A 21,542-nucleotide genomic window follows, 5' to 3' on the forward strand; every position below is an offset into this window, starting at 1 on the left:
AACCGACGATTTATTTATTGCTCTAAAACCGGTTGAGATATGCAAATAAAATTTGGTAGGTTTTAAGAGGTAGTTATTGCACATTTTTGACATACAATTAAGAATTTTATATTCACCATTGGCGTGCATACGGGTAATATGACCGGGTAATATGTCCCGTATGCACGCCAATGGTGAATATAAAATTCTTAGTTGTATGTTAAAAAATGCGCAATAACTATCTTTTAAAACCTACCAAATTTCATTTGGATATCTCAACCGGTTTTAGAGCAATAACTAAATCGTCAGTTTGTAAGAAAAAATTTAACATCCCGTATCTCGGAAACGAAGCATTTGCAGACGTATGTGCATAAAGCAAATGGTCATTATTTTTTCATTCAGATTACCCCTTAAAGTTTGTGGCACTTATTTAGAAACACCCTGTAACGATCAAGAACGTTGCTAGTTGTAAAAGTACCTAACTTTTTTTATTATCCAACACAAGTGAATGAGTCAAAAAGAAAAATGTTAAGAAAGCCTAAGGCTACAGTTGAGTTTTAATTTAAATATTTTGTATAAGCTAGAATATTCTACAGGGTGTTTCAAATTTTGGGGAAAAAACACACTATCATTGTTACACCCGGTATACAATGACACTTATCTGTTTAGCAACAGTATTATTACATCGATATTCTTGAAGAATAAAGCTATAACATATTTAAAAAATCACTAAAATCGGACAACAGGTTTAGAAAATACGAGACATAAAAAATGTCCCATTTTTAAGGTGGTGCGTTAATTTTGATGCTTAGTGTATTTTCCCCATTATCATATACATGGCCTCGTAATCATCTAAATCATAATTCATTAATTTCAAAAATTCTAACAAATAATTTGCTAATCATTATCCGGTAATATCAGTAACCGGTAAAAAATCCTAGAAAATGCTCTCCTAGAAAACTTCGGCAAGCTTTGTTTGTCGAATTCAAATAAACGAACCTAACAACAATATAGTAAACTAATAATCACGAGTGTATGTAAATTTGGAACAGCTATATCCTTTTTGTCCTACAGAAAAATAAAAAAATGCAAAATATTCAAATAAGCATGAGATTTTTGGGATCTCAAATAATTTTGAAAAAAGCCTTTTTTTTGCAAAATAAGAAAAATCACTTTAAATAAAACCAAATTTTTCAATTTTTTTTACAAATATCTAAGTAATATAATAAGTAATATAATAAGTAATATAACTTGTAAAGAGGTAACGATTAATTTGATTTGCGTTGCTAATTAGGAGGTGTCTTTTACGATTTTTTTTACCAAAAAGAGGGACAAACTTTATTTTGAGCGTAACTTGCTTACTTATAAATGCCAAATAGACAATAAAAGATAACAAAAATAAAGCTTATTTAAGTTTAAAAAAGCTGTAATGAGATTTCTCCGAAAAGTGCTTTATTTTTGGGTTATGTCATGTTGAAATATTCGATTTGGAATTTAACGAATAAGAACCTACTTTTCATTAGGTACAACTCTGCCTCTACAGGGTATACAGACATCATATTACGTACACCATTTTTTTCGCTTTAAGCTTTAACTTTTTTTAAGCATTAACAGTCTTTGTAAGAAATATCGAAAGTGCACTTATATATTATATTTGGTATTTGTAGTTTTTTTAAGGTCAAGAAGCGCAAGTTTTAGCCTAGCAAGAGTTTGGCTTACGCCCCTTGGACTTGGCGCCCGGGTGCCTCGCACCCCTTGCACCCCCGGGTTGAGACGGCCCTGACCATAATCGCTCACACTCGGTTATGCCTATCTATTTGCGGTGTTAAGAACTGTTTGTAAGTTTGGTGCATTTGAAGTTGAGCATAATATTAGAACGTAAAAATAATGGACTTTCGATTTGAGTAAGTACCATAATTTCGATATAAATGAAACTTATTATTTATATATGTTAAATTTGTGTTGATTATACTTCTAACAAAACGTATTTTAAATAATTTATATGAATTGATCAATAACTACTTGTCAGTGCCTGTTGTAACCCAGCCGTTGCCTTAAAACAACGCTAGGCGCTTGTACTACCTATATTTTAAATTTTATCATTTTTGTTCTAGACGAGGATTTTCGCTTGTTCAAGCCCTTGATATAATTTATAATGATGAACTAACTAGGTGGCGATATTTTTGTAGAACCTCCAGATACAAATAATGTAGACACTGACGAGAATTAATATGAACCATTCGCGAAAACCGAGTTCCCAGAGGATGTCCGTTAACTCCTAAAAATGAGTTTCTGAAAAAAGACGAGGTTATTTTGAAACAGCTATTGAACCAAATGATGGACAATTATATGTCCGGTGGATGGATTATTCTGCGGCACTCAAAAAGTAGGTCAAGTAAGAAGATTTTCTCAGAGATTCAAACGAAACGTACTTGTTTCTAGACCCAAATTGATCGCCAAGTATAATACATTTATGGGAGGAACTGACCAAATGGATCAGAATGTAAGTTGCTTCCGGATCAGTATTCGTGGCAAAAAATGGTAATGGCCAATTTTTACATGGATGCTCGATGTTGCATTACAAAATAGTTGGATATTGTATAATAAAACTGGCAGAGAAAAGGTATCGCAATTAGATTATATTATAAGAGAGATTGTAAGCACATATTTAGCGAAGTATAGTGTACTTAGTAAAGGAAGTGGAAGACCGTCGGCTTCCTTGACAGCATCTGTCGACAGCCGAGTATCGGATGACATTCTTTTGGACACCATACCATCAATCATTTGATACAGTACATTTCAGATGGGAAAAAGAGAAGATGTGCGTCTAAAACATGTAAATCTATAGTTAGAACAATGTGTTTAAAATGTGATATTGGACTATGTACTTCTTGTTTTATACCGTTTCACTCTCGATAGTGTAAATTTTTATAATTAATCACATCGAATTACATTTTTTTATGAATAAATATCTATTTTTGTTTTATTGCCTACTTTATTGTATCCCTAATGCTTTAATTTTTTGGTTTATTATTTTCAACAAAAACTACGTAGTGTAAGCGCCTAGCGTTGCTTTAAGGCAACACTTAATATCTCAGAAATGGAATATCTCAGAAAAAATATTTTATTAAGTTTTTTATTATGTAAACACAGTTCATTATTAATATTGCAAAAAAATAATACAAAATCAATAATTTATTAATCTCGGCGCTAATGGGTTAAATTTAAACCTTACAGGAGAAAGTTTATTTTACCCCCTAAATTTGCACTTTTCGATTCACCTGGTAGATACACGTGCACCGCTGAGGCCTGCCAGGTCATGGTTTTTAGCCTTGGTGTGCTATGAATTATCACTAGACAAATTTCTAGCCTTACAGGACGACCGTTAGTCGAAGGGTTCACTAGCTCTTAGACTATTTGGACGATTGATTGAATCATAAGCCTTTTTAAAAATCCCTTTCCTTTTATTCGCAGAGGATTTACTTATAACTTCCAGAAAAATAATCGTAGTTACAATAAAAATCCTTATAATGATGAGATTCCAATTTATTGCAGCTTTTAAATAAAATACAATTGATGAACTGGTATAGTTGTTCCACTATATCTTTGCACAAACGTCATAATTCATTTGCAAACAAGTTAAATCAAAACATTCAGTGAAACGTACGTCGATATGTAATATCATTGATATGTACTGTAAATGTAATAATTTAATAATTAATTAATAAAATGTAATAAATTAATTAATAAAAATGTAATAATAATTAGGATGTGGCTATTACCGGTGGCCGTATTTGCGATACTACATTCACCGGCACAAAATCCCGCCACCCAAAACTTTTGATCAAGTTTGACAATCTATAACTTTATTATTTGTACTCCGATTTTCAAGACTCTTGCATTAGTTTGTAGGTACATGTATTGATGTCGTTTGTTATTATTCCGATAACAAATCTTTTTTGCTTAGATAGCATTATACGGGGGTGAATGTAAGCATAGTATTTTCTTCTAACTTTAAAAAATGCCGTGGAAAAATTGAAGGGCGGATTTTGTTTCATACTCCTTTCGTATTAGCTTGGAGATATCCCGAAGATTTTGTTTTTTGAATTATCCTGTAAATAAAAACACTGCTTTGAAGGTTTATTTAATTAAAAGTATCAAACGCACTAAAATTAACAGTACAAAACAAAATTAACAACAAAACAAAACAATTCAAAAGCGGGTATATCCACCTCTAGGGGTCGCCAACTTCTTGAAAATTTCAAGATCTTGTCTTGATCATGTCTTGATTTCAACACAAGATCAAAGACAAGAAGTAATTTTAGATTTCAAGACAAGACAAGAAATTTTATGTCAATACCAAGATTTCTTGTCAAGAAAACAAGAAATCTTGAAATATCGTGACTAATAATGAAAACCCTAAAACGTATTTATTTGTGAAAAAGAGTATTAGAAAAAGATTATTTTAATATAACATAACATATTTTAATTTATTGAACACTTTTTTTGCTAAAACGATTTACAAAAATGTAAATTAAAAATAATAATTAATGACACTTACCTAATCCTGTTGAAAATAAAATTACAAACTATATTTTATTTTAAATAACAAATTTAGCACATTTTTAAATCGGAATTGATACGCCATGAATTAAGGCAGATAACACTTCTCATGGAGTCAACGCCTAGCCGATCTCTTGGCTTTGTTATTGTTAAAGCGGGCAGTGCCTATCTCGGCCCAAGAAACAGGTAGGTCTTTTAAAAATGTCCCAAGGCGGCGCAAAGATTAAAACTGCCCGATATAAAATATACCAGCTCGGCTCGTGCGAGCCGATGTTCACACACTAAGTCTAAGGCACATCAAAGAAACATGAAACGTAAATGACGTTTCATGGAAATAAAACACTGCTAAACAAATAGACGTCCGACCATTTATGAAACTCTCCGAAAATAAAAATGTTTTATGAGCATGAATCACACTCGTTTCATTGGTAGGCGGACTTCAAGATTTGTTTATCTGTGTTTTATTTTCATGAAACGGCTTGCCTAAGAGCACTTGGTCGTGCTTTGTAAAACATAGTGCAAAAACTGTGGCATTAGCGTACCTTCAACTAGAAATAGATGTGTGTATAAATCACTCATTATTAGTTGAGGTTTATTTTTTGTTGCAACTGTGACAAACCCGGAAGAAAAATTTAAACAAGATTGCCTTACAATCGGCAATTTATTTTTATTTAAAAATGGATAAAAAGCTGAACCTTTACCATAATAAATAGAAGTTAATTTTGGTATAATTTTATGATAAAAACGTAATTGCTTTTGACTACATGAGCAGTGGCGTAGCAGATACCCAAACAGTCAATACGTCTTAATAATATAACCAAGCTTTATCCTATGTATCAGTAGCGAAATCAATTCCACGATCAACATTTCCAACCAGTTTCTTAAATTCGCAAAAAAACCCAAAATTTCTGTACAATATTAAAAGAATGACTTAGGCTCATTTATGTATTTTTCAATTTCATACTTCCAAGATTGTAAAAGTTATCCTTATCAGCTTTCTTAAATAGGTAAGTAATATCTACATCAAATTCGTTATCTTCTTTTCTTAGACTAAGTGCTGGCTCTGGTATTGGATTCTGTAGATCATTCGGAGCTCAATATTTCCAGTTTGTCTAAAAGTAAGTTTACTCCAATTACCACCAATCGGAGTGTGCAATATATTTCCCTTTCGAGTATTGAAGAAAGTGTTTTAAAGCTTCTCAGATACTGACAAAATTTACTGATCAGAACCCATTCTTTATCTAATATTTTGCAATTATTTAGATTTTCTATGTTGTTGCAAAATATACTTCATTTTTTACACTCAAATCCCATATTAGCATCTTGAAAGTTAAATGCCATTTTTAGGCACATCTAATTTTGGCATAGTCATCTTACAATTTATGGCCTCGCAAGCACTGTTAAGTTTAAGTTGCATTTGCCCTGAGTTTTTGATCTTTTTTGACAAGGTATTTAATTTTACTTACAGGAGAGTTGAAATCTAAAGCAGTCTCATTTATATGATTTTCTGCTTCGATCTGGTTCTCCAAATAATCAAAATCCCTTTCGATGTCTAAACTATTTCGATTTGATTCAATAATTTTTATCAAATCCTAGACAGCTCAGTTTAGAATATGTGCAAAACATACAAAATGCTTATTTTAAGCATGCAACTACAGATCAATTTTGCGTTCGTCAGGAAACAAATGCAGATCGAGGACTCCCCCAGTGGCAGTGGATTCGGTGTTAGCACGCAACGCAATAAAAAGGTCGGTCGCCGGGAATCACCTGACCGGGTAATCAAGAAATTTCAAGATGTTGAAATTTCTTGAGTCAAGACAAGATATAAGATGTCAAGAAAACGTCAAGACAAGATTTTTTTAAATTCCTTGATTTTTTCTCAAGACAAGACAAGAAGTTATTGTCAAGACAAGAATTCTTGTCTGGTCGACCCCTATCCACCTCTCGCAGCAACGACTGCTCGCAATCTGTTTGGCATCGAATAAAGATGTGTTATCCTTGCCTCGGGAATAGCCCGATATTCCTCTACCAGGGCCATAACTGTACCAAATTTTCTGGAGGCCTAGGAGACGGCGAATAGCTATTTTTAATTCATCCCATAAATGCTCAATAGGATTGAGATCTGGGTTGCATGCGGGCCATTCTAATCTTATCTGTATGTATATTGAAATTTTCAAAACCCGTTTGCACATTTGAAAAGAGCACAAAGAACTGAGTTTATAGCTTCGCTTTAATGATTGCCGCAGAAAATTTAATCACTTTTTTTTAATCACGCAGTAATTTTTAAGAACAGAAAATTTAGGTCCGGATTAAAAAATTATACTTAAATTCATTGTGACCTTAACAACATCCTGTATGTATATTTAAATTTTCAAAACACGGTTGCACATTTCAAAAGAGCACAAAGAACTGAGTTTATAGGTTCGCTTTAATGTTTTCCGCAGAAAAATCACTTTTTTTTAATCTCGCAAATTTTTAAGAACAGAGATTACAAAGCAGATTTTTAAAGCACTTTTAATAATAAATTATTGAATTTAATGAATACATTCTCATTTTAACACTAATCAATACTTAGTTACTACATCGGAACGACCCACTTACTACCAATCACAAAAAAATAGAGGTCCAGATTAACAAAAAATATAAAGTGATTGTGACCTTGAAACAACACCCTGTATATTGAAATTTTCAAAACCCATTTGCACATTTGAAAAGACCACAAAAAACTAAGTTTAATGGTTCACCTTCATTTTTTGCGCAGACAATTTAATGACTTCAATTAATTTTGAAATTATGCCGAATTTTTTTAAGAACTCACAACAAAAATTTCGGTTTAATTTCCAAATTAATCACAAAAAATTGATGCGGTCAATTAAACTTTGTTTTTGTAGTATTTTCAAATGTGCAAACGGATTTTGACAATTTTAATATACAGGGTGTTGTTTCAAGGTCACAATTATTTCATATTTTTTTGGTAATTCAAACCTGGGTTTTTGTTGTGATAAGTAAGTGTCATTCCAATGTAATTATGGATTACTTTTAAGACGAATATTTATTTATTAAATTTAGTAATTTATTATTCAAAGTGCTTTAAAAACCTGCTCTTTAATATTAGAGTTCTTAAAAATTTCAGTATATTTAATGTCAAAATTAAAGTCATTAAAATTTTTTGTGTCCAAAATTAAAGCGAACCTGTAAACTGTTTTTGTGCTCTTTTCAAATGTGCAAATAAATCTTGAAAATTGAAACAGCATGTTGTTTCAAGGCCACAATCACTTTATATTTTTTGTTAATCCGGTCTTGGATTTTTCTTGTGATTACTAAATGGGTTGTTCCAATGTATCTAGTAAATAAGTGTTGATTATTTTTAAAATTGGTATCTGTTCATTAACTTTAATAATTTATTATTATCTAAAAGTTAAAAGTACCTGCTTTTTATGCCAGAGTTCTTAAAAATTTCAATATAATTTCCCAATCACGCACAAACACGCTTTAAACACAGCGGCACACTATCAAATAATTTGACAAACACGTGAAATTTGACAAATAATTTGATCGTTTACAGGGCCTTTTAGTGAGCCTTCGGGGCGCATGAAAAAGATAGAGGGCCGCATGCGGCCCGCGGGCCGCAGGTTGAGTATCACTGAGTTAATCAGTGTTTTTAGTTACAAAAAATTATACAGCTATTACAAGAAAAGAGATATTCGGATTATTAAAAAAATAAAATTTTAATAATGCCTCCGGGATAATATTATAGGACCATGAAACAAAATCAGCTATTCAATTTTTCCACAGAATTTTTTAAAATTAGGGGAAAATACGTTTCCATTCACCTCCGTATAATGCCATGTAAGAAAAATTTTTTTGTTAGCGGAATAACAACAAACGACGTCAATACATGTACCTGCAAACTGATGCAAGAATCTTGAAAATCGGAGGACAAATAATAAAGTTATAAATTGTCAAACTTGAATGGCGGAATTTTGTAACGGTGAGTGTAGTTTCTGTGAGTAAAAAAAGTAATTTGTGAATAATTTCATGCATGTTCAAAGATATAATGGAAGAACTATAACAACTACTCGGTAACGAAACTAATGAACCACTTTACAAAAACACGGCAATAATAAAATTAACCATTAAATTACGAACTACCTGAGTCTTACATATATTTATCTATTCAAGTATATATTAATAAGGTTTTTGTTTAACTACAAAATTATAAACTACATTAAAAACGTTCTACGATTAAATAAAATTAGTAATAAGTTTCTTTGCGGTACCATCCGTCTGGATTCTTGCGCAAGCGCCATTTTCTGAATTCGTCGAAGATGAAAAGGAACACTGCAAAAGGAAATGAGTAACACCACCTAAAAAATAAATGACAATTTTCATAAATCTGAAATATTGAATCAGAATAATAAAAACTTAAACAAGGGTTTAATTATCATTGATCTTTCAGAACAAAAAAACGCTGGACAGAAGGGCCGCCCGAGAACTTTATCGTACCGATCTATAATCGTTATGGTACTAGATACTGGCATTCTATAAAAATAACAAAGTTACTTGTTATTTTGATATTTTAGAAACACCTTCTGTACTTGAAAGTATTTTATGGTTCTACGCATCATTAATTCCTGCATTTGAGAAAATGCATATGGCATGAGATGCCATATTTCGGGGACACACTATAGATGTATAGATTATTGCATAAATCGATAGAATATTATAGTCATACTTTCATTTCAAATTAGTTCATTTTTCTGAGAAATTAATAGTTTACAATATTTGCATTTCATTCTATTTCGATTACGCCAGTCAATGCACGAGATTAAGAACAAGATATTATCTCCGAATTCTATCCTACTGCATGGATTTTAATGAAATTTTGAGAGTAGCCCAATCTCCTGATTCAAAGTCTATCCTATATACTATGGCGCTTTTATCATGGGGGAGGTTTAAAATTTAAAAATTCATTCTATACTTTGATCACATTTTTTACAAAAACCATTCATTTTAAACCCGTTCAACTTTTTGAAAGTAGAAATAACACTATATTAAAAGGTATTGCAAAAGAAAAACAATGCATTTAAATTATGGTGGATGGGGAGTTAAATGTATATACTTTTCATTTTTCCTTAAAGTACATTAGTCATATATTGTTAAAGACCTTTTCAAACACTACAAAAGGTGTTGGTAGCATTATACATCCAAAACCTGCCGTTCCTCTGTTATTTCAAGTTGAATACATCAATTTGAGCATGCACCAAAAAACAAACTATTTTCACCTACCATATCTCTTTTTGTATAATAAATAGAATATTTACGAAGGAACGAATCTCTTTATTATTTATAATCTAAAAAAAGTTTTATATAGTGTTTTTAGTTCGATGCATAGTTTTCAGGTATTCACAAAAAATCCGTCCGACCAGGTGTCATTTTTCAATGAAAATGGCCAATTTTCAACTACGCATAACTCAAAAAGTATTGACTTCTCAAAAAAAAGTATAGACCAGTTTTTGCTTAGAAATAGGTTCTTTAGCCACTTCCGTGCTTATTTTGACCAACAAATTTTCCACCCCCTTGAAGAAGTGGGAACCGCCCCAAGATAAAAGCGCCATAGTATATAGGGTAGATTTTGTTTCTTGAGCTATTCCCTACTTACTGTGAAAATATCAAGTACATCAATGTAGTAGGATGAAATTCGGAGCCAAATACCGTCAGTGACTGCCCTACAATAATGCTCTGCTATGATCGCGTGAGAGAGGACACACATAAGATTATAGCAAAATTTCTATTTACCGTAACTTTTCGAGTTTTTGAGCTATAGCAATGAATTTTATGTCATTGGAAAGGTAATTTTGCATTATTTAAAAATATGTAAAAAGATATAGGGCGTATCTAAAAAAAATAAGATTTTTTATTCATTTCCGGTTCAACCGGAAGCCATATTTTTGATGAAATTTATTGTGATAATAGATAATAAAGTACCATATATGTCTGCAAAATTTCAAATTTTAGTTTTTATTAAGAAGGAAGTTACGGGCACTCGAATATTTTTTATAAAAAATTCATAACTCCCCTCCTATGGGGAGTTAAGAAATCTGACTAATTTCATTCAATTTACTGATAGGATATCAAAAATATATCAAAAAATAAAAAAATTCCTTGTAGCCATTTTTGAGAAAATCTAGTTCAAATTTATGTCAAATTTTGACCCCTTAAATATAGGCAACCCGTAACTTTTTCGAAAAACGATAACATCCTTATTATAGCCCCATCTTTAGGCTATATAATGACTTTTTCAAATTAAATTTATCTTAAACACTTTTTAGATTGGTAGGGAAATGTGTCGAGTGGGCGGTCGGCCATGTTGGCCGCCATTTTGAATTTGGAAATGTCAAATTCCGTATTTTTATTTACCTATCGATGAGCTTACTTTGAGTTGAATTTCATTCATTTCGGTCAAAATTTGCAAAAATGGGCCCTAAATAACCCCCCTATTTCGACCCCCCTTTGAGAGGTTTTTTTTAAAAGCTTAGTTTCTCGACAAAATTCTCTTAAACTTACTCATACCGAATTTCATCAAAATCGGTCCGGTAGTTTTTGCTGGGCGGTGACGACATACGTACGTACGTACGTACGTACGTACGTACATACTTCCGACATGTTTTTTTTATTTGCTTTTTAGACTCAGGGGGACTCAAAACGTCGAAAAAAAGTGAATTCTGAAAAATTTTTTGCACGATCCTATAACTTTATCTATTATACTATACTACGTACATAGTACGATAAAGTAAAAATTGACGCCGGTAGATCTAAAGTAGTTTTTTCTGTTCTTATACTTTAATATATCAATTATGATTTCCATACCTGTATCATAATGGGCTTCATTATGATAATAATAATATTATCGTATGGCATTTTTGCAGGGGAGATCCTTTCGGACAGGTTCCGGCGCAATTTACATCTTTAACCCTGTTTCAAGTAACTAGTGTCGATGTACACACTAGCCCAAGGGGACCGACGGCTTAACGTGCTCTCCGAGGCACGGTGAGACGGCTGGTATCATTTTTAGAAATGAAAAATTGTTTGTCGTTGGCAGGGCTCGAACCCACGTGCACTGGCGTATGAGGCCAGCGATTATGCCGTTGCGCTACGCCCGCTCACAAGGCTTCATTATGATACCATTACGATACAGATTTTCATTACGATACCGATACGATTTTTAATCAATAGAATCGCGAGATGACGTTCTTCTTCTTTTTTTGGCATCATAACCCTGGATAGATCTTTGCATGTCTGGCTATGTCCTTCCATTCAGATCTCTCTTGTGTCCTTCTCCTGCATTGTCTTATATTCATGGTTTTCACGTCGTATTCCACGTCATCCAACTATCTCGTCCTGGGCCTTCCTTTTTTTCGCCTTCCTACAGGCTTCCACTGTAATATCTTCTTTGTCGTTTTTGTATCTTCTTGTCGCTGAACATGTCCCAGCCATAACAGTCTTTGACTTTTCACAAATCTTACAGTATCATACCCTTCATTCAGTTAATTAACCTCGTCGTTTCTTCTGATTCTCCATGTGCCGTCTTCGTCTTGTACCAAGCCATATACTTTTCTCAGTATCTTTCTCTCGAATGTCCTGAGTTGGGCTTCATCTTTTTTGGTCATTACCCAGGTTTCACAACTATAGGTGACTACGGTTTTAGTCAAGGTTCTGTAGATAGTCATTTTGGTTCTTTTTTCTAATAATTTCGATGTCATCAATATTTTATTATCATAGTATGTACGATTTCCACTCGAAATACGTGCATTAAATTTCGCTACTTACGGAATTCTTCTTATTGATTTCTGTGCCCAGATATGTGAAGGCATCCACACGTTCAATAGTCTACTTGTCATTGGTATATTATTTCCATTCTGAGGTGTTCTTTTGATGGTCATGTAATTAGTTTCAGTTTAGTTTATTTTAAGCCCTCTTTTTGTGCTTCAGGATCAATTTCCTTGAACGTTTCCATAAGTCGTGTCGTGTTTCTATTAATAATGGCGATATCGTCTGCATGCAGTAATTTGTACTGTTTTGGTATTTATATTACCGGTTACATTGGTTTCTCTGATAACTGCCTCAAGAACTAGGTTGAACAGCATGGTTGAAAGTGCATCTCCCTGTCTCACCCCCGTTGTCACGTTCTGATTGTCTCATATTCTACACGAAACTCGCCGCTTCGCGGCTTGTTTCATATCCGTCATACTCGGATCATAATGACCATCATTAAATGCTCGTTGCAAAATATACTATACTGTAAATACATTTAATCTTAAAATTGAATAACCATTTTCAATTTCGTTGCAACACGAAACTACAACCTCATCATTATTCCAGTTCAATCAGAGAGTGCAGCAAGCACCTCTACCGGTTTCGAAACTTATTAGTCTCTCATCAGGAGGCACATTTGCTGCTCTCTCTGACCCAACTAGGACAAACCCAGCAGCAGCAGGGTCAGAGAGAGAGCAGCATATGTGCCTCCTGATGAGAGACTAATTAGTTTCGAAACCGGTAGAGGTGCTTGCTGCACTCTCTGATTGAACAGGAATAATGATGCGGTTGTAGTTTCGTGTTGCAACGAAATTGAAAATGGTTATTCATTTTTGATTTACATGTTTACTCTGATTAGAGTACGAACGGAACCATTCTCGTTGGAACTTTACCGCGTTGAGCAGATGGGACGTGAATTATAAATTGTGAAATTCCCTCATCTTCCTTAGTCTCAGCATCCGTTATGGCTTGCAAATTGTAGAAGCCTCGGAAGTGTAACCAGAGAAGGTTCCCATTGTTTTCTATCTGGTAGGATGTAGAGTAACATTTTTGGCTTTTGGATGTTTTTTATGTGCTATTAGATTGAAAACTTAGTTTCTTACATTTAATTTTCTTATTCTTAGCCTTCTATAGTCCATTTTTGGATATAGGCCTCTTCCAACCCCTTCCATTGAACTCTATCCTAAGCAACATCCAATTTGTTCCGGCTATTTTTTTGATGTCATGTACCCATCTCATCTATGGATTCCCTGTTGGTAGTTTACCTTTGCAACGTCTCCAATCTGTATTGTGGAGTTCCAACATTGTTTTTTTTATTCCATATTAATTAAGAAACTGATTGGATTATAAGAATAAATTATAAGTCTAGACATGGAGTATATATATGTTTTGACGTCATATAGTAATATGGGATAAATACATATACATTTATATACAGTCGGAAAAATGAAAGAATACCCATGGACGAACATACAAAACAAGCCGTATTTTCCTGTCACCGTGTCACAAAGAAATTTGTCCAGTGCAAGTATGTACATGTATCAATAATTATTACATGTACTTGCGCTGGCCAATTTTTTGTATGACACGGTAACAGGAAAATACAGCGTATTTTATATGTTCGTTCATGGGTATTCTTTCATTTTTCCTACTGTATTTATTTTAATATAAACTGATAATTAAGTAAAAGATGGTTTTGCTTGTTTTCGATTCAGAGGGATGCACAATTGCTGGACAGATGTTTCCACCATTGCAGACTTCCTCAACAGGGCTAGCGTGCTCACCTCTAAATTGAAAAACAGCTCGACCATCAATTTAAGGGGAATTTCAAAGATCATTGAAATTCCCATTGGGACGCGATCCAACGACATCTCTTAAATAAATTGAAAAGTCCCAGATGCAGAATCCACCACTATAATAAAATTAAAGTGGTAAATAGTTATTTAAATCTAAAACTTTTCATGTTGAAAGTTCTTTCTGGTACATTCTTAATCTGCGACTTTAACAATTTATAAGACCGCAGACGACGAATATAGAAAACAAAAAGGACTCCACTGTATGCAGTCACATTCCGTTTTCATTCGTCTAGGAAAAGGACAGAAAGAAACTTCCTAGTAGGGGAAGTCGGGGCAAAGTGAACCGTTGGGGCAAAGTGAACTATCTTTTTAAATTGTAAATTATGCGCGCCAGTTATACAGTTTCAAACGTAAATTGAATATATTTAAGTTGGTAACAGTGTGCTTACGACGAGAACACGTTTGACGAAAGCTGCTAAGTTGTGGATGAAATTTTTATTTTATCGTGGTAAAATTCTAATCTGGTAAGTGTGTAATCTAATGTATAACTCAACTATAGTTATTATTACATTCAAACGTTGTTAATCTCTTATGTTAGGCATCTAATTAGAGATACTTTTGCAAGAAAACGAAGATGATATGTAATGACAGTTTCACATTACATGTCAAATATCAAAAAAGTACCAGTGTGGGGTAAAGTGAAGTTTTTCACAAGGGGCAAAGTGATCCTAGGTTCACTTTGCCCCCACTATTGTTTTGTAGTAGGTAGATTTATAGAATGTATTTATTGAAGGTTGGAGGTTAGAAACTATATTTAGTCGGGATTTGTAAATCTCGGTTTAATAATTATCCGAGATTAATTTACTAATTCTTGTATCGCCTAAAATTAAACCGGATAAAAAGACTACTATAGATATATTATAAATTAGTTGTTTGCTGGAGTGAGTACACTTTTAATGTTGAGAATTTTCTCTTTAAGGTAAAATGGTTAGAACGTATGTTAGTAAAAGCAATCAACAGTCTTGGTCAGAGGAATCAATGAAAAATGCTATTGATGCTGTTCGGGAGAGAACATTAAAATATAAAGCAGCTGCTACACAGTTTAATGTGCCACCAGCAACGTTATTCCGAAGACTGAAATTAAATAGAACATCTGACCTGGCAGCAAAGAAAGGGCTGGGTAGATTTAGAACAGTATTTACGCCAGAACAGGAAAATGAATTAAATGAGCATGTACTTGAAATGGAACGACATTTGTTTGGTTTAACGATTCAGAATTTTAGGCACCTTGCCTATCAATATGCCGAAAGAAATAATATTCCGCACACTTTTTCTCAAGAAAAACAACTAGCAGGAAGAGACTGGGTTTCCAAATTTATGCAAAGACACCATAACTTATCTCTTCGAACACCGGAGGCAACATCTGCGGCCCGAGCATCTGCATTTAATAAAGTAAATGTCAAAAAGTTTTTTGATCTTTTAAAACATCTTATGGACACTTACAAATTTTCTCCCAGTAGAATTTATAACTGTGACGAAACCGGAATTAGTACAGTTCCAAATAGACAATCCAAAGTGTTATCTCTTAAAGGAAAAAAACAGGTCGGTAGCCTCTCATCTGCAGAGCGAGGTACACTCATCACTGCAGAAATTTGTTTTAATGCAGCAAGTCAATATATACCACCTCTGCTGATATTCCCTCGTGTAAAAAATAATCCCAACTTCTCAAGGAGTCTACCACCTGAAAGTATAGTAGTTCCTTATCCTTCAGGTTGGATGCAAAGTAATATTTTTGCACCAACATGGTTCACACATTTTATAAAATATGCTAAGCCAACAGAAGAAGACCCAGTGTTACTTATCTGTGACGGTCATTCAACACATGTTAAAAATTTAAATTTGATTTTAATGGCAAGAAAAAGTAACGTTCACATTATTATAATTCCCCCACACACGTCTCATCATTTGCAGCCTCTTGATGTTGCGTTTATGTTTCCGTTGAGTTCATATTATAGCCAGGGTGTTCAGAATTGGCTAAGAAATAATCCTGGTAAAGTCGTGACGATATATGATGTGAGCGAAATATTTGGTCAAGCATATATCGCACCTTGAAAACCATAGGGCAGTAACTGCAAAAATCAGCATTTTAAGTTTTTGTAAAGTTAATTTTATTTACTGTAATTCCAAAAATTAAGCTGCAAAACTGATATTTGGCAGAAATGTCTTTAATTTTACATATTTTTATATGAACTAAAAAGTAAGTAAAATTTCCCCCAGGAAATAGGTATTTTAGCACATACGGCCATATGGTTTTAAAAAATATATCAATTTTCGCATATGATACAGTAAAAATTCATATAAAATAAGATTTTTTTTTATTGATTGTACTTATTTATTACAAATTTTTAGTGTTAACACTTAATCAAAGTCTTGCATATTATAATCTGTCGCTTATATAATGTCTGTCGGTTATAATTCGCTTTTCTTTTGGGATAAACCCATCTGCAGTACGACGTTGTATATCAATTTGTTCTAGTCTTGTCGCTTATTTCCAGTGTTGCAATCAAATCTCTATGCAGCTCTCTATGTTTTTTTGCATTCAAAGGATGTTTCCTTAGTAGATCTTGCTTTCATTTTACGAGCGTGGGTCACATTTTGCACATATTGCCATATAGATCTGGGGTTTTGTTCCAATTTTAGAACCGTAGAGCATCAACTACTGCAGATAATGCCTGATGGAATAAAAAGAAGAATCGATTTTTGACAAAAGCCATAGAGATGTATCTTTCTGGTGCCGAACTTAAAATTTTTTGTAGACGCTGCTATATAGCATTAAAAAATAGATTTTTTTTCCTATTAGACTGCATTCAAAGGTCATTTCATGAAAAAATTGCAGATATTGCCATATGGCTTTCAAGGTGCGATATGAGGGCTGCAACACTTGAAAATGTTTTATCCGGTTTTAAAAAACGGGAATTTGTCCTTATGATAACAACATTTTCCCAGATATGGCATTTGCGGCTGCAGAGGTTACTGACCGTCCTCTTTTAACTCAAAATAATGACAATGGCGGTGTAGAAAATATCACTCGTGATACTGCAGATGTTGCCGACCGCTGTAATGCACCCAAAAATGATTATGTTTGGGCTGAAAGTTCCAGTACGGTTAGTAAGAAAAGCAGAACAAATGAAAATCTACCACCACTATCCACTAATAAATTTTATGGTCATACTTCACAAATAAAACAAACTCGTTCAACATCTGATGAAGTTCAAGGCGCTGTCAAAAATTCAAACATTTTAGACAACTTGGTGCCATCAAGAGATGTATCGCCTATCCATAAACCCTCTAGCTCGTCACATTATCAACTACAAAATGTTTCGGTAGCTAACGATCCATACCACAAGCTCAGCCAATTTTAGCCAAGCGATATCCCCAAGAGTTATAATGCCTGTCCCTAAAGTAGCTCCTAAAACTGCTCTGAGAAAGGATAGAAAAAAGGATCTACAACGGTAATAACATCTTCCCCTTACCTTGCTGACCTGAAAGCTGAAAAAGAACAACAGAAGGCAAAAATAGTGAAAAAAGAAAAAAAAGTTGCAGTAAAACGAAAAATTGCTGTTCCAGAATCTTCTGACTCCGAAGACCATGATGTTGATGACGCCCACTTGTGCGAAGATTCCAGTGACACGGAAACCTTCAGTGATGAAGATGTTGAAATTTTGCAAACAAACCAGCTTAATGCAGTTCCAACGAAAAATGTATTTACCGAAGATTTTATATTAGTTCAACTAACTAATGATAAAATAAAAAAAGAATTTGTTGCCCAAGTTAAAGATCCATTAAAAACGGGTATGAAGTAAAATTTATGAGACAGTATAGAGGAAACTGGAACATCTTCGTCTTTCCAGAGGTAGATGATATCTCGGTAATAACTGCATCTCAAATCATGGGAAAGCTTCGCCATAAAAGACTCAGATATGGAAAAATCCAGTTTATATAGAATCTTTTATGTTTTCAGTTTGTTTAATTGTATTTCCTGATAAAATGTTTAATTGATCTGATATGTTTTACTTTGCCCCAAACACAAAGTTCACTTTGCCCCGCCTGTGGGGCAAAGTGAACTTTTTGCGACTTTTGGGAAATATGTCTACAGCATATTACATAAAACTGTTTTTTAGTTATTAGATATTGGAATATGTAGCCAAATGGTTCTGCTATCGTATGAACAAAAAATAGTCGTAATTATTATCTTCGTATAAGTCATATTATTTGACAAATCTTAACTGGTTCACTTTGCCCCGATTTCCCCTACTCAAATCTGAGTAAAGAAAGAAAAGTAAAAAATGGTTTTGCTTGTTTTTGATTCAGAGAGATGCACAATATCACAATATTCAGAGGGATGTTGATAAAGCCTGAAATGGAGGAAACAACTGTCTGGCGATTGTGCATCCCTTTGAATCGAAAACAAGCAAAACCATCTTTTACTTTTCTTTCTTTACTCAGATTTGAGTACTAGGAAGTTTCTTTCTGTCCTTTTCCTAGACGAATGAAAGCGGAATGTGATTACACTGAGTCCTTTTTGTTTTCTACATTCGTCGTCTGCGGTCTTATAAATTGTTAAAGTCGCAGATTAAGGATGTACCAGAGAGAATTTCCAACAAGAAAAGTTTCAGATTTAAATAACTATTTACCACATTAATTTTATTATAGTGGTGGATTCTGCATCTGGGACTTTTCAATTTGTGTGTTGTAATAATTAAGTATTCAATATAAGAAGAAATTTGTATGGAGGTTTCTCATTCATTGACAAGTTGATTGAGCGTTTTCTATTCGTGCTCTTATTTCCATTTGCTTATGTGGGTGTAATGCTATTTTCATTGTAAAGTTCTTTTATAAAAGATATCCATTGTTAACTTATAAAGAGAAAATTACTATTGGTTGACTGTATTATTATCATCATCGATAGCATCATAGCTCGTTACGAGCCAAAGCCTTCTTCAGAACAAGCCGCCTTCACCTCTGTCTCTGGAAATTCTTCTTCATGCCTTCACTCCAATAGATTTTAAATTGTCCTCTTGTTATCTTGATACCTAAGTCTTAGTCTTTCTCTGACTTTTTGTCTAATCAGCCCCCTTAGGTCAAAAGTTTTCCGACTGTTGCACCTTCTTGATGCGCCTGATTTGCCTGATTACATCTAAAACGTACTATCTGAATAAATTTTACAACCTCATGTTCCCCGAAATTTCTATACAACTTAAAGTTGCAAACACCCGTGCCACAAACCTTGTTCTTTTATTCCCCATATATTTCTCTTAGGATTTTTCGCTCGAAACGTTTTAGCAGTTCTTGGTCCTTCTGCGTATGTGACTACGTTTCTGCTCCACATATTTAGCACTAGTCTTATTATTAGAGCTCGGGAAATATGCACTTAAAAAACCCTAAATATGCTTGGAAATATGCACAAAAAACAGTTGAAATATGCACTTAAATATGCTTTTATGCATTTAATGCATATAAATAAACAACACTGTAATCCTTGTCTTGAAGTTATTTAATTATTTATTTGATGCCCATCGACTGTCGAGGCATTTAAGCTAAATAAAAAAAATATTTATTAAAATTTCTATAGCCTACATCATAATATTCATTTATTATTTATATTTATTATCATTCTTTATTATTTATTATTACAATTATTATTAAAACTGTACATTATTAAACGTTTTTCTAAATTTTCTACAGAAAAACAGCCCTAGGTATATCTGATTGTAATTGTTTAAGCATACACGGAAAAACTTTTTTCTACTTCACATGAAGCTAAAGAAACAAACTTAAAATAATGTTTAATTGAGGGTTCTACCTATAAAATTAAATTATCTTCACATTTCCCCATCTTAATATTTTTTTTAATTATTTTGTGATATTCCTCATTTTTCTTTAACGCCGTGCAGAATTTTTGATACACTTTGTTGGTTTCACTAAGGTGTTTAATTATTTCATTTAATGAATTGATAATTTCAATACTTTGGTCTAAAGAAATAATTCGCTTTTCTAATTTAATAATTGGCTAAGCAATATTTACAAAATTGGTTTGGATATGTGTCAAATTACTTTTTAATAACGGTTTTTTTAAAACATCCACACATTTTTCATAGCACCTGAGTTATGTCTACATCGAAACTACAAATGACGTCTCTAACTCCCTCAAAATATCGGTTACGAAATTTACAGAATTTAACCATTTTCTCCATCTAGTTATCACAGGTTCAGGTGGTAAAAGCACATTAGGTAAACGATCTTTATACACCTATACTCGCAAAAGGGCTTTTAAAAATATGTTTTTATTTTTGATAGAAGGGTATTGACCATTGGAAATTCCATCCTTGCAGTTTGTAGCCTCCTACTACTCTATTTGTAGCAGAAGCATGCTTTAGTAGACAATTAACAAATTTGAAGAAACATTTTTAAATGTTGTCCACTTTTGGTCATATGGCGCAGCATTATGTACTTAAGAATAACAAAATGTTTTCACTAACAAAATGCGACTGCATATTGTAGAGTATCCTTCGTCTCCTTTATCCGTCGGCTCATAAATTGTAAAAGGCAGATATTAAGGCCAGAAAGTGGTTCCACGAGAATTTTCGGATTTATTGTTTAGATCTGAAACTTCTCATTTCTCTTTAAAATGCATCTATGCAAAAAAAGTCTTAAATATGCAATTTTAATAAATGCATATGCACTTACAAAATTTATCTAAAATATGCAAATATGCACTTAATATGCATTTTGCATATTTCCCGAACTCTACTTATTATAGACCAGGGCGGATCTGTGAAAAAACGTCTATTTTTGGATGTGCGAAGTGGCATTCGGATTTTTGCAGATAATGTTAGGTGATACCTTCAATAATAATAATCAACTTATGTTCCTTCTCAAATATGCCCGGAACATTAATAAAAAAATTAACATATTTAAATATTTCAAAAAACATCGATTATTTTCTGCTTTCTTTGCTTATAACTTTATAACGATTTGTTTTGGAACAAAGTCGTAGAGAAATAAAATAAAGATAATTTAATCTTGTATGATAAATGACTGGTTAAAAATGTTTTAAATTATTACCCTTTCTGCAAAATAGCAATAAATACAAAATAAGGGGGCAAAATAAGCCTGTTTTTATTCAATGTTTCTTCTCAACCACTTTGTTTGAACTTAAAACTTTCGTAGTTCCCTTAGAAAATTCTTACAACATACCTAAATCGTTCACCAAATTTTATTAAAATCGACCTGATGGATTTTGCAGAATAATTTTGCAATCTAAATTTTTTTAAAAAAGTTCAAATTTTTTAAAAACTTTCTGAAGAAAAAGTAGACCATGTAGAAGTT

General features: G+C 33.1%; 1 protein-coding gene across 1 annotated transcript in view; it reads right to left on the bottom strand.

Annotated features, from left to right (window-relative positions):
* Positions 1 to 3,504: 3,504 nt before the first annotated feature.
* LOC114334784 (sodium/potassium-transporting ATPase subunit alpha) overlaps positions 3,505 to 21,542 on the bottom strand; it is a 196,377-nt gene continuing 178,339 nt past the window's right edge. The window contains exon 15 of the mRNA XM_050652786.1: positions 3,505 to 8,909. Within this exon, the coding sequence (XP_050508743.1) occupies positions 8,798 to 8,909 (112 nt within the window). The 3' untranslated portion in view covers positions 3,505 to 8,797. The remainder of the gene's footprint in view (positions 8,910 to 21,542) is intronic.

This window comes from Diabrotica virgifera, chromosome 6 (genome assembly GCF_917563875.1).
Source record: "Diabrotica virgifera virgifera chromosome 6, PGI_DIABVI_V3a".
NCBI lineage: Eukaryota > Metazoa > Arthropoda > Insecta > Coleoptera > Chrysomelidae > Diabrotica > Diabrotica virgifera.